Source organism: Ptychodera flava, chromosome 12, assembly GCF_041260155.1.
Source record: "Ptychodera flava strain L36383 chromosome 12, AS_Pfla_20210202, whole genome shotgun sequence".
Taxonomy (NCBI): domain Eukaryota; kingdom Metazoa; phylum Hemichordata; class Enteropneusta; family Ptychoderidae; genus Ptychodera; species Ptychodera flava.
This window is the reverse complement of record NC_091939.1, coordinates 5,971,175-5,986,708: the sequence shown is the minus strand read 5'-3', so window position 1 is coordinate 5,986,708 and position 15,534 is coordinate 5,971,175. Positions and strand designations below refer to the sequence as shown.

Below are 15,534 nucleotides of genomic sequence, written 5' to 3'. Positions count from 1 at the left end.
GATGCAGACCACACACCTTTGAACTCTGATGCAATGCTTCATGTACCTGATATTGAAATGATAACAGAATACGGCACGGTGTGGACAAAAATTAGGTGCATGACTGGACTCTCTCACAGCCCCTTCGTTCGCTACGCAGTTATGCGCCCTCAACGGTATTTCTAACAAGCGCGCTCACTGAGCCAGCCGTGTATAGCGTAGCGGAACCTCGCCGGCTTCGCCGGCTCGCTGAGCCGAGCTTCGCTCGGCTCATCTTCTGAGGGCGGTATTATGGTCAGAGGTGAAGAGGCGAGGGGCTGTGAGAGAGTCTAGTGCATGACCTCCTGTGGGTGGAAAAACACATTGTCAAATGAGTTGCTTTTGAAATCTTGCTGTCTTTCAATGTTTAATCATGTATTCACTAAAAGCTATTATGTGATAAAATTTTCAGGATATACTACTTTGATCTATTTACCTGTTGTTTAGCCTTACACTGTAATTTTTAGTCCTCGCTGAGACAGTCCAGCGGAGACTTATAGATTGGGTCTCGTCTGTCCGTCTTGTCCGTTCTGTCTGTTCCATCCATCAGCAGCTGTTTTCTCTGTCACCCCTGAGCCGATTTTTTTCAAACTGTATGCAAGGATAAAGTTGTGGCATACATACCGGTATGCACATCAATTTATTTTGCGATACGATCCAATCCAGGCAGCCATTTTGTTGCCATTTTTTCATGTTTTTGAACCATAACTCAACTATCCCTGAACAGATTTCATTCAAACTTGGCACGCAGACATTTTATTGTAGTGTACATGTGCATATCAATTAATGGTGCAAGTGGGGACTGTGTCAACAGCGATGACTTGTCCACTTATTTCCATGTCCTCTTAATAGGCATATTCCATCTGTAAGTACACAGAAAAGAATTTGTATGTGGGCAGTAGTGCTGTCATAATTCATTCTTCATTGTCTTTGATTTCACAACAGGCTGATATGTTTGTTATTACTTCCTGATTCTAAAAGAACCACAGACAGTAACTTCAGTTTTATAAGCAAAGACAAATGTGAAATGTAGAATCAAACTTCAAATCTATACAGGCAGTTTGCAAAGAATAGAAAAGGGGAAGTTTTCAGGCTGTTAGCTTTTGGATGATTGTTGGTATCAATGAAGTGAATATATCACCACAAAGTGTCACAGCAGTGTGTCACCGCAATATGTCACTACAATTGGATGCAATATTGTTGGAAGTTTCTGTGAGACAAGCTAACCCAACCGCTTGAAAATGGAATATTGATCAAAAATTTGTAAATAGGTGGCCAGACGTATTACTGGTGGTGTTCAAGATGACTTATATGATGACATCGGAGATGTTCAGTCAAAGTCATCTACTAGTACATGCAGTCACCCTAACCCTGAATGTTAGCTTGGTTTATGTAATGCAGCCCGCAAATAAGCATGTCGATAAAGTTATTGCAAGTGAACAATTCATACATGTTGAGTAGCACTAATATGCAGCTTCTCGGAAGCTTTAAGCCAATTGGTTTATTATAAGCTAATTGGTTGGCGGGAACTTACTGTTCTTATTGAATTATTTCAGAACAGCCAATCAGATAGAGAATAGCTTTAGTTCCAGACACCTTACGGTACTGAAATAATGATGGTCTCAGAAACGACTTTCTTAGCCTCTGCACATTACCAGGAATCCAGCTGTGCAATAGTATATTTGAATAGTTAGCGTTTAAACATCTTTCAGCAAGACTTAAGAATACGGTGGTCCAGTTTACCTGTGTCTCAAGTCAACATATCCAGGGGGACCATGCGGGGGACACAATATTCCATCAGTGCAGTGAGGTTGTATCTGCAAATTTCAGTATTTGACAGGTCCGCCAGATAAACTCAATGTTTTAGTAACTGTAGTGGTAATGTGGTTGTCAAACATTTTCCAATAAATATTGAATATTGGTTTTATACAAAGATTTTGCTCTGTTGAATTTCGGCCGATGTAATAAGTCACTTTAGGTTCTCTTCAGAGGAAGAATCATTTCAACCAAAAATGTTTGTTATGGCCTTCTTGCACTGAAGCCACAATTATTTCAATTCATTTTCCATAAAAGTGACTCCAAACATGCAGATTTTGAATCAGCAGATGATTTGCTCCTGTGTTCTTCATATTTTTTTGGTATTCTCATGAGTTATGGAGGGCCATTGGTCCATTTACCAATTCATTTATTCAAACTTCCATATTGACTTTGAATACACAAATAGCAATCTCCCAGATGTTGCAATTTGCCAAATATGCCTGTCTATCAAGTGTTGCAATTCCACAAATGTAACAATCTCCCCACTGTAGCATTTCTGACATTATCCCTTCAAGCATTCTGTCGTTTTTCAATACCCATAGTACATGTAATATTCTAGAGATGGATATACGCAAGCTGTATATCAATACTGTAACATTCTTATTGTTGTTTACATGTTTCAACAAACAGGTACGTACATAACAACAATTGGTGTCGACTTCAAGATTAGAACCATCGATGTGAACGGTGAGAAAGTGAAGCTTCAGATATGGGATACAGCTGGGCAGGAGAGATTCCGTACCATAACCACCACGTAAGTGAAAGTGGAGCAGTGCTATATTTAGCAATCTGCAAAATCTAGCACACATGTTCTTCATCTGACCATGTCTGCTCTCTTCCCATGTGGATAGATATATTCACCCCTCCTTGCCATTTCTTTTGACTCGTGCCTCCCTTACATACCAAGTTTTATCGATTTGTGTAACATACTCACTGACATCTGAAAGTGGTACAGCATAGGTCAAGGCAGTAAAAAAGTTTGAAAATGAGTGTCTAACTCTTGCTCACATTTTGCCCTGTGATAATTCAAACTGTCCTCTTTCATCGTGAATAAAAATCAGAGCTTACCACAGATGTTTGAATTGTTGAAGCAAATTATCTCAAATATATCAATATTTGAAAATGGCCTCCATTCTCAGTGTTAAACTCTATGATAAGCAAGAGGATGTTTGACTTTCACAGAAAAGAAGATGGTAAAACTGAACTTTCTCAACAGATTTCAAAACAGGGCCACACAAACTTATGTCAGCAAAGAACTGCAAGATTTTTGGAGTCTAAAAATTTGACCCTTAATTGCACTATGCTTAAATCATCCTATCTAAGTTTACTTTTCTGACAGATATTTTTGTAGTTATAATTTTGTCAACTGAACAAATTTACAGGGTTTGACTTAAAGTTATCATCTAAAAATGTTTAACAAATGTGTTCTAGAAATGCTTGGTGGTTGTTGAAGGTCCCATAGAATACGATATAGAAGAAGATGGAATTTGTTATAATTTAGGTTTGTAATGGCCCAGCCAGTCAGTTTGCCATTGACATACATGTATACCGGGTAGTCGTTTCTGAAGAACTATAAAACCCTAGCACACAGGCCAGCATTAAGATATATATGTGTTATGTATAGGTAGCATGTTAATTCCTTCAAGACATCCAAAACATCTCCTTTTCCATGGATATTAACTGTCCTAATTCCTTTCACTTCTCTTTGAGAGGATGTTTGAGCTGTGTTATTCCGTTGACCTGTGGTGACCCTGAGAGTGAGACCTTTATGGGGGCTGTAACTTTCCCATTCACAAAATGCAAACAAAATCATACTCTCTGCCTGTCGGTAGTAGTCAGTAGCAAGACACATGTCTGAACACTGTAAGCTAGACCATGATATACATGTGTTTACGTAAACAAAATATGTAGGTCAGCTTTGTTTACAGGGTACCAGTTTTCTCCCGCCACAAACTTGACAAGTTCATTACAAGGTAGATGTGGTTGGTTTAGATTAAAGAGCAGTATTGTCGTATCAGACAGTTATTCATGTCAAGTCATGTCGTAGATCTTTTGTCAATCAAAGAGGAGTGTGGTAGTACCAGTACATGAAGCAGGGATAGAGTATGTTAGTTCATACCACTGTGATTCTCCTTGCTTCTGTGTGCAACCAATCATCAGAACCAAATTGAATATTGTGGAAAGTCTCCTTTGATTTCCCTACCTCTCAAAAGATGTAAGAAATTATTTTTAAAAGGGCTGCCGATAATTAATGAATGAAATTTGACACTTCAAAAAGGTACATCCATATTCAGACTGTTGATGGGCATTGGACAGTTGACTTGTCATGTCCATGAAACTTTAGAGGATACTTTGATCAGGAAGTGGACCAAGAATTGAGGATTACTTTCAAGTAAAGAAAGCCTCGTAAAATTTTGTGAACTTTAACCTCTTAAACAGGTGAACAATATCACCTTGATAAACAAACGGTTTTGGCCAAACCATGGCAGTGAAAGAATTAAATATCTTGGAGAAAAAGGACTATTATCTTACATAAACTCTAAACTGACACAGCCTAATCTTGCCTAGGTTTTCTCTTTGTAAAATTACAAGGTCTTGCTGAATGAACTCTGGGTTACCTGCAGTCGGTGTATAATTGCTGTTATGTGCCGTCGATGGCCTTGGATATACACATTAATCCTCTCTCTACCAGGCTCCATAGACAAACCATGGAAAATAAATACAACTTAGGAGAAAGAGGATTAACCTGTGTTGTTGTGTGTCTTTCAGGTACTATCGTGGCACACATGGTGTGATTGTAGTTTATGATGTCACAAGTGCAGACTCCTTTGTCAATGTCAAGAGGTGGTTACACGAAATCGACCAGAACTGTGACAATGTCGCAAGGATATTGGGTGAGTACAAGCTTCCTGGCAATGTCGTCTTAATGATCCTTTTTCTGCTAATGTGTGAAAAATAATCACTAGAGTTGAGTGAAACCTGCCTACTAGAATTTCCTCATTTTGCAGCAACAGTCTGTAATACACAGTTGTCCTGATTAGAAAGGTATGCAGGTTCCGATGTAGGTGATGGGAGTTCCTATAGTTATCATTACATAGAATTCAAGATTCTTGAACAAAATACAATGAAAAAGACTGTCAGTGAAAGGGATAATTTTATAGAACAGTAATACATGTACTGATATAAACACAGACGTGAATGCAAGTGTGCATATTGCATGGCTGTCACTGGAAAGATAGGATGCCATGAACTTTTCGATTTGAAAGAACGCCCTCTAGGTATCAGTAGTCAATTGTGAACCTCAAAGCGATTGTAGCTGATTTAAAAATAAAACATATCTTGGACACAGACTGAAGCACTCGTCTTCAACAAATTCAGCCTATGTAGTGTCATTTACCAGTAACGTAATTCATTATAACTGCAATCCTGGTATATCAGTGTGTGTACATCTAAACTGTAAAGTACAAATATTGTCTCTCTCTGCCTCTCTCTCTCTCTGTATGTATCATCTTTTCAGTTGGCAATAAGAATGACTGTCCAGACAAGAAAGTGGTAGAGTCAGATGATGCCAAGAAATTTGCGGAACAGATGGGTGTTCAGTTATTTGAAACAAGTGCGAAAGAAAACATAAACGTAGAAGAAGTAAGTTCAAATTCCTGTACATAATTATTGAAAGGTTGCCACCCAATATAGCACACCGCTAGGTTTGCATTTGCTTTATCTCCATGTTTATTTGTTTGTTCTTTCAGTTCTCTAATGCACACTTGTTCTGTCTTTGCACAGGTGTTTTCTGTCTGCGTAGCTGTAGATTTTACACATTGTAATCTGTTAACACCCGGTGATTTCTCCCCTTGTCTTGTAGGTTACCTTATAGTGTACTGTCCTCTGTAAACACTGGAATGACGCATTTTATCCAAAACACGGCAAAGTCCTTTTTCCCTTCCAGCGTTGTCCTGTCATCCCCCCTTGTTTTGTTTTGCAATGCACACCGCTATAACGTTCTCTCTTTTCCTGTAATTCAGCATTTGAACACTTCCCATCATATCTACCTCTGCCTTAAATCCCTTCTATATGTGTGTTTTTGTACAAACACTGTCGTGTTCATTATACACATCTGTGGTAAAGTTACTAACGTTGTGTCGTGTCGTACTCTATGTGTATGAACCTTTAATTTCCTTGTGATTGTATTGCTTTCTCTGGCAACCATATTTGTAAAACATTATTCCTGCTCATGCAAATTTAGTTACCATAAATGATGAATGAATTTTCAAACATCACATAGAACAAAAAATTACATACTTCTTGCTTTTTCTTTAATCTTTGGTTACTAGTTTGTGGCTTCATTCATTCACGCATAAATTTTATCACTGTAACACTATGGTAATTTTATATGTGATGTACTTAAAACTAAATCCAATGTTGCTGTTATTTTCCTGAACATTTGCTTTTTTCATCTGTCTGTGAGTCAACGACACAGACTATGTTGTACATTTTCGTTCATTGCTAGTTCATGTCATTCAATAACTTTCAGCAGTCCCAAAACTCACACACACACTTCTGTAAGGAAATAAATGACCACATTGTTATCACGCTCTTTCACTTTTTCAGATGTTCAATGCAATCACACAGCTGGTCCTTCAACAGAAGAAAAGGAACGCAGAACTTTTGAGCAAACAGAACGATCGTATCAAAATTGATAGCTCCAAACGTAAAAAATCCAAATGCTCGGGATGTTCATAATCATAACATGAAATGAACAATAGTATACAATAGTTTCTTGTGTTACTGTCATTATCACTTGGTTCAGAAAATTGCTACAATAATATTCCATGTATATATTTAAAAGAGAAAAAGATTGAAAAGCAAAACAATGAAATTTAAATATCATGACATATTTTTTGTCGTAATTTGGCAACTTCAAGTTTGGACTTTTACTCACGTTCCATGTCGGAAAAAGTCGTCACTCATTGTCCTGTACTTTTCAGGGTCGGTTTAATTTCATATTGTCACATCCAGAATGAGACTGACTTCTGGATCAAGCCTGATTTGTAGTTGTAGCAATCAGCTGACCTACATGTGACCATGACTTAACCAATCACAGATGTCTGTACATAAAGATGCTGTAGGGAACTTTTTACAGTATGCTTGTAGCTGGCAGGGTATTATATGCAACCATTTTTCATTTGTTGCCATTGTAATAGTGACAATGACACAGTGATTGTTTATTTTTTACGCATCTAAGATAATTTTGTTTTTCTTTTAAGGGTATTGCGTAACTATTTTAGTCACAGCCTTTATCGCATCTGTATATTTCACACCATCAGAAAGCTATACAGTGGTGTGTCGTTTCATAAAATTTCTTCACAGTGCCGTTGATGGCACTGCATCTGGTCCACATTCTCATACCAAACATATACATTGAGCTCTTTCTAAGAACGTTACCCACAAGTGTTCAGTCTCAGTGGATTCTTTTGTTTTTGGGGAATTTCATTTTTCAAAATATAGCCAACTCTTGTATTACAAATCAAGCACTTTGGTTTTGGGAATAATTGACACAGTTTCACTATGTTGTCACTAGATGTCACATGTCAACACATGTATATTCAATAATTATACTCCACTGTTTGAATTACAAAGATGATATTTAATGTCATGAGATTCCATGGCAAGCCGTAGCTAACTTCAGATCGTGTGATCAATCACATGGAATGTGTAACATGACAGCAAAGGATGGGTCACACAGCATTGCACTGTAGGATTGATCAAAGGCACTGTCATGACACAGTGGGACTGACTGTTCACATGATTGTGTCATGATATGATAGAATGGGTCATATGGTTGTGGGATGACAACATAGTGTTAGTCACATGACTATGACATGACACCGGGGCGTTGATCACAGCTCCATGGTATGTGGGTGATCACAAGGTTGTAGTGTGGCATTGTGGGATTAATGACATGGTAGATGGCTGTAGAGGCTTCAACCAACCTGTTCAATCAGCGTGTCACAGGGCCAGATTTGGAAACCACAATGAGGTTTTCCCTGCTGTGTGAAAAGCTGTTGTGTCGTGGGGTAATCTTATAGAATCATAACTTTATGAGTGCTACCATCACAAGTCATACCTGGCGTAAGATCACATACATCCCATATCTGATGTGACATCACAAGTTTCTGTTTTAAACATCTTTGACAGACATTACAATGTTGTGATGGTGTGAAATCATTGATTGGATTAATATTGATTATACTGTAATGTTACATTACTGCACTTTGATATATGTGATGATATCACAGATTGTCAAGAAATCAACCATGACATGACCATGACAATATTACCATACTGCAATTGTATGAGCTCATAGACTGCCAAATTATCAACCATGATATTACGATATTGATTATGCAGTAATTCTATGACATCATAGAAGTATTTGTCTAATGGTAAAATTGAAAGAGTCATTGACATATGATACCAAGGTCAACATCATGACATCATGTCATTGCTGTAACTATAACGACGACAACTGTCATCTCTTTGTACCAAGTTCATAGACATCCAATTGAATGATGTCAAAGTCAACCATCGTCGCATCGTGTCAATGCAATGAGCATAACAAAAATAAACAGTCATGTCTTTGTACCAAATTCAAAGAATCCTGTACATTAAATATTAATCTCATTTTCTTTGCTGTGCAGATATCATAATTGTAGTTTGCTATTTTCTGTAATGCACATATGTACTGTTGCTGACATTGAACTTGAACAAACTGTTACTTTCATGACGTTTTCAGATTTTGTAATTCACATAGTAAGCTGCAGTTGTGCTTTCTTTTTCACATTATGCTAATTCATACCATATTCCCTTCAGTGTAGGTGGTCTACATTTCTCTGTATGAATTCTACCCAATTTAAGATATTTAACTTTTTTCCATCCACAAAAGCAACATTTAACCAAAGACTATATATTTTTCTCTATGATAATGGCAGTTTGCCCCATTACAGAATGGTTTTATTGATCACGAGCAAAAAGAAAATGGCAATGAGAAATTACAGGATGTAAAAAGCCCTTTATTTGGAGAAAGACAAAAAATTTGAAAATTAACTCAGTTACTCTCTCATTTTCAGATTTTTAGTGCAATAACGAAATTGGTCATTGAGGCGAAGAAAAGACAGTTTAGACCAGAACCTGATAAAAGCACTGTAAAAGTTGCTTCTGACAAAGGAAAAAAGAAAAAATGTTGTTGAAAATTGGCCAGAGGAAACGGATAACGAATTTGACTGGACATAAGCTCTGTTACACTGTCAAGCATGATAATGATTTCTCTTATAAGCTACATTAGCATATAGACATGTGACCAAACTAACCAATCAGATTGCATCTCTTGATCAATAAACCAATGAAATCCTCTGTATGAAATTTTTCTGAATGGCAGCAATTATTCTCTGTCATATTTGTCCAGTGCATTTCATTAGATTATTATGGATGAGTTTTTTTCTGTAATTTTTAATTTGTGAGCTTCTATGAAAGCTTCAGTACAAGATGCTGTATGCGTATAACAAGGTTTACCTTTACAGATCATATGTAATATTTGTAAAGTCTGACGTTTGAATAATTCTTCTCCCGATCATAGTCAAAACTGTGCTGAAATATACGAAATACAGAAATATATTTCTAGTGTAAAGACAACTTTGATATTGCTGTTCATGGGAAGAGATTTCACACTATCTGCTAGATCTAGATGCTATGTATTTTCACGCAACAAAAGAAATCACCCCTACTAATAGTATTGCAGTCCAACTAAATCATAGAATGTCTGTACTGTTTAGATTGTTCCACTTAGCTGCAGGTGGTACTCAGTTACCTTTGAGATAATGTCATAGATCTTCCAAATTTACTTTGATATGCATTACGTCTTTCAAGAAGTAGAGAACATCGTTTTAGAGCATTTCCTATGAATTTACAAAGCTTGTTAGATTTCCCCCGTTTCATTAAATGCTATAGTATTGCCCAATGCTGCTCTGTAGGATGGGTCAGTCCATTGGGCTTGGAATAGGGGGTAAATATGAGGAGTGTGCTGGCTCCAGCTGCTTGTGTATATGTGCACTTGAAATTTTTTGCACTTTGCATTTAGAATAAAGCTACACCTGTAGGTAAGTTTACATTGTCACTCGTGTCAGTGAGTTTACTTAATTTGTGTTTTCATTTTTTGTTTCAAATATGAAAATTTTTGAAAACTTTTGAAGTTCAAGTAAGATAACAAACAGAAAAGAGGCATACCCTATTTCCATGATTCTGACATAAACTCCGTGGAATGACCTGTTTCAGGTACACTGTACATGAAGCCCACACTACAATGTAATAATATACAGTAATTGCAGTTACTGTTAAAGGGCCAGTAGTGCTAATTTTTGATGATTTTTTCCCAATTTCGGTGTTTAATGTTAATCGTAATTTCCTGTTCTACTCCCCAAAGTATGTTGAGATACAAAGTATTCCGCTTGTCAACTCGACCTGTACAGGTGTATAATGCATTGTTATTGTTGACAAATGAATTCTGGTCCGGACTAGAATTCAAATGTAAACAATGAGAGTGCATCTTACACAAATAGATGCCATGGTGACAAAGTAAACAGTCTGTGTTTCAAAATCTTTTGCAGAGTAGAATAAGATTTTACAATTGACGTACAAAATAAAAATAATGACAAAAATCATCAAAAGTTAGCATTACTGGCCCTTTAATCAGCTGTAACTTTGATGTATTTTCTGGTACTTTTTGTTCTGTTTGAAAAAATTCAATTTTTGTTCTTCTGACAAAATTATGTAAAAGTTACTAGGGTTCGATACAGCCTGTACATCCAATGTTATTGTTGATGACTGGTACAATAAGATTGTGTACTATACGCAATAATTTGTATTACAAAGGCTAGTAACTTGTGTTTTAATATACTTTAGGCAAAAGAAGAAGAAAGTGTTCCTGTTTTCTCGAACAGAAACTGACAATAGTATCAAGAGTTACAGCTACTTTCCTTAAAGTCACTATTGTGAACTGCAAGATTTCTTTGTGTCCGCAAAATTAAGAATTATAACAAAAAATGCAAATCATATTTACTTTGTAGTGGTTACCTAGGAGATGCACTATAACAGAAGTTTTACATTTTAAAAAATAATTCAACAGCCACATTTTATTCAGGTCACATATTACTATTTTGACAAAGCAAATTTTGCCACAAGGTTTATGTCTGATTTGAAAAAAAAAGGTGAAAGTATAAAAATACAATGAAATACTCGTTAGGATCAATAAATTTTTTTTTCAAGTGGCTTACACATGCTGTCAACTTTGGTTTATCTCTTCTGTTATTTCTGGAACTTTCATAGTATATGTACATGTGTTATCTGTAATAACTTAACAAGGAATGTTCAGTCGCAGCACTTAACAATGTCTTCATTTTGTAGCTAAAGCCTAAAAATTTACTGGTTAATGTAAACATGCAATTTCATGCTATGTTGTACAGGAAAAGGGTATCTTTACAAACTTTACAAGAAGAGGGTTTTTTGTCAGTCAAGTCAACAAAAGCAGAACAGAAGTCTGCATTATTCTCATAAAATGATATTGGTCTAAAGTTAAAACACAAGACGGTGTATTTTACATATATTAGATTTGGTGCATTCATTATGTAAATTTCATCAAATTTTGCTAAGTAAGAAATGTGCAAATTTTTGGAGCCAGGACAAGATTGCAGAATTATACACCAAGAAAAAATGTCTGTGAGCAATAATTATATATTTTCCCCCACAATTCTTTGCATGCTGTACCCATAATGCAACTCAGTGATGCCACGTGGGGGTTTACCATAGTTTACAATAGCAGGCTCGCATAAGATATTAGAATAATGTATGTATAGAGCTAGAATTGTAACACTTGTTCACAACTTTGGGATTAAAAAAAAATCAGACTTTGTTTATGAAAATTTGATGTGTCTGCTGTGTATTTGTTATGAGTGTCATGTACATATTCTGAGTTCAAGGTTGATCCCAGGCAGTGCAGACCGTTGCCAACTCAACGTGTCACTGCAACATTGGTTATATTCGATGCTAAGTCAAACTTCTAGCAATCTTTAAGGTAGTGCATGTGTTGAAATTGAAAGATTGAAACTTTTACTTAAACGACATGTCTTTCATGAAACTTTCAACCAATCTCTCCAAAGCAAGAATTACAATCATGGGCCGCTTAACAAATTTTGACAACTGAGAAACAAATCGCCTAATACTTTCTGATAGTTGAAATTCAAAACGGCTGCCATCCTACTTATAACTCGACAAGTAAAAATTGAAATTTTTGATTTTCACAAAAATAAGGTACATGTAGTGAAAACGCTACATACGCCAAGAGCTTCAAATTAATGAGCTCCCACAAGCAGTAGATCAGAAAAGATTTGTAAAACAGAATCTGAATATCTGTCTGCTTGGCAAGTTCGTCATTTAACAGGAAAATCTGGTCTTTCATATTGCATGGTATACTGTAGGAAAATGTTAAACAGACAAAGTAGAGGATCATGAAGCAATGCATGCTTAAAAAATCTGATATGTTTTGCATAGGACAAGATTATGAGTGGTGAGGACTAAAATAGTCGCAGTGTGTGCATGATATTACTGACTGATCTATTAGAATGACAATCAACAATTGATACATGTGAGTAAGGCAAGTTCCTTTGTCAAGATATTTATGTCTCTGATAAGCCCAAGGAAGGTAAATTCTTTGTCTTGTGTCTGCATGTGTGTAGTTTTTTAGAAAAAACCCTAAACTTGTATTTGCTAAATTAACCATCGTTGGTGATATTCCGTCACAAAATCAAGCCATGACTTCTACATTGTAAAAAAATACTTTCTTATAGCAGTGAGATCAAATGATTGAAGTTGTAACCTCCACAAATGTAATAATCTCCACAAATGTAATAGCAACCACAATTGTAATAAAATGCACCCATAAATATAATATCGTCCATAAATGTAACAAAAATCAACCATAAATGTAATAAAAACACCAACCACAATTGTAATAAATGGTAACCATAAATGTAATGAAAACGCCAACCACAAATGTAATAAATGGTAACCACAAAATTAATGTAATAAAAAAAACACCCATAAATGTAATAGTTGTCAACCATGAATGTAATAAATATATTTTGCCGTTGCAATTGAGGAATATAGCCCTTAAATATTGATCTATGTAATAAGGAAAGCAACTCCACACATTATTCATTTCTTAATTGTTTGCGTTTAGTGTGTTTGCATATTTGAAAGTGTATTTTATTTTTCCCTGTTTTGTGTACAGAACTGATTGGCCATGGCAAGACACAGCCGTAATCTGAACGTCAGTAGAGTGGGGAAGTCTGTATAACACTACGATCCTTTAACGCCGTTTTTTCAAAAATTGCCATACTTTCTTAATCGATCGCCTCAAATTCGTCTTCAGTGGATAAATTGTGTGGAATAATCGATAGATTGTCTGTATTCCTATGTTGTCCCACTTGAAGTTTGTTCCTTCACTAGGGATGCCAGGATGTCTAATTTTGTTCTACTGTGTTCAAGGTAGTGTTCGTATTGTTTTTTACTAGATTGAAATATATGTTCTCGTCAATATGTTTTGTGTCGTAAGTTTCTGTTATAAGGTTTTATATTTCTCTGTTATTTGTTCTGAGTCATCTGTCATAAACTTTGTGTGGTATCACTGGTTGACAAGTTATTTTGACGCTATATGTAATTATCAGTGTCTAGAGATGCTGTTCCGCTTCCATTATCTAATGGTTTGATCAGTACCTCGCCGTTTTCTGATAGCGTTCTCAAAGTATTCTATTCTGTGTTTCGGAAAGGAAACCTAGTTTCAGGAAAGTATGCAATAACATTACACTAGTCTTATTAAAGCTATTATTTACTCAGGGCATTGATAAACAAATGATCACATATGCAAGTTCAAGTTTATTACATTTATGGTTGAGTTTTATTCCATTTATGGTTAATTTGTTTATTACATTTGTGGTTGTGGGTTGTTACATTAATGGTTGACTATTCTATTACATTTGTTGTTGTTGATTTTATTACAATTGCGGTTGATATTACATTTGTGGAGATTATTACATTTGTGGAGGTTACAGAAGTTTGAACCATGTGGTGACATAAAACAGTACTCTCCAGAAGCATATATAGTAAAAGGAATGTGCACGTTGCATAACAGAACCATCAAGTAAAGGCAAATTGATTTTGCGTTATATAATTCTTTTTTGGTTTTTTTAATTGAGTACTCTCCTATTTTTCAGAATTTTGCATGGACACAAAGAATTTACTTACTTTCGTCTAATTTACCATGAGGTTCATGAACTCTGGGAACACACAGGCCAACTGGAAATTAATAGTCTAAAATATGATATTTTTTCATAATTATTAAAAATAATAAATCGTAATCATGAAATATTGATATCACATAATCAAGTTCATATTTCATCCGGGGTTTTTCTCCTCATAAAGGAAGCACAACCTGAATGAAATACGAACTTGTTTATGTGATATCAATATTTCATAATTACAATTTATTATTTTTAATAATTATGAAATAAATATCATATTTTTGACTATTAATTTCCAGTTGGCCTTTGGGAACACCAGTCTATAGTGCATCTAATTCAGTATATTGGACACGGTCAATGGCATTTGCAAGAATGATCAGTACCCAGTTAGCAAATACTTCTGAGAATTGCACAGTTGCAAGAAGCTCAATCTTGATTTCATACCAAAACTATTTTATGCATATTTAATATTTATGTCATAAATATAATATTTCTTAGACTTTTTACGCCAAGTTAGTTGATGCAGACTGTCTCTCGAGGCCAAGAGAATATTTTTACCCATGGCATGTTATTTGATAATGCTGATTACCAATTTACAGATTTACAAGAGACATCCTAGAGGGCAGTACATTTCGCTAGCATTTGAACAGCAGGCAATTAGCAGCCACTTGGATTGTAAAGCAGTGACGTCACATGAACTATGCAACGTTGAGGGCAGTATAGTGTCAGGCTACATTTGTGAACACTGACACCATATTAATGTTGCAGAACAAACATGTTGTCAAAAACTAGTTTGCCAATTACTAGTATCAGAAATTGTACCAATATAGGGGTGACCACTCAAGAAACTATAATAATATAATTTTGGATTGCTTCTATGCTTAAAACAAAAGTGTGTTAATTCTCCTTTACGCCAACATCTAAATACGGGGAAAAATGTACTACGTACGTTGCTTCTTGACCTGAGATTGAATAAACTAAGGGACTGGTCAGTTTCTTCGGCCTGGGGGGGGGGGGGGGGGGGGGGGGCGGTGGATTATTTTTTGCCGACGTCAAAAAGTGGCTGACCCCCCCTATTCCAAATTTTGAAAACAGGGTGACCCCCCCCTATTCCAAATTTCTAAAACGGGTGACCCCCCCCCCCCCTGGGCGCGACAAAGGTAAAACAAAAGATGGACATAAATTATATATATATATATATATATATATATATATATATATATTTTACATTTTACATATATTTATATTTTAAATAGTCATTCTATGTTTTAGTGAAATTGTTGACATGTCAGTTGTAAGATAGGAATTTCAAAGTGTCAATCTTAAAGTTTAAATACAGTACATTTTGAAT

General features: G+C 35.7%; 1 protein-coding gene across 2 annotated transcripts in view; it reads left to right on the top strand.

The window, feature by feature from the left end:
* The window catches only part of LOC139144797 (ras-related protein Rab-35-like), a 29,797-nt gene extending 17,990 nt beyond the window's left edge, over positions 1 to 11,807 (top strand). Inside the window, exons 3-6 of one of the 2 annotated variants that reach the window (XM_070715571.1) lie at positions 2,467 to 2,590; positions 4,606 to 4,730; positions 5,354 to 5,478; positions 6,445 to 11,807. In XM_070715571.1, the coding sequence (XP_070571672.1) occupies positions 2,467 to 2,590; positions 4,606 to 4,730; positions 5,354 to 5,478; positions 6,445 to 6,576 (506 nt within the window). In that variant the 3' untranslated portion in view covers positions 6,577 to 11,807. The remainder of the gene's footprint in view (positions 1 to 2,466; positions 2,591 to 4,605; positions 4,731 to 5,353; positions 5,479 to 6,444) is intronic. The other variant, XM_070715572.1, reaches the window with a different exon arrangement.
* The last annotated feature ends 3,727 nt before the right edge of the window (positions 11,808 to 15,534 follow it).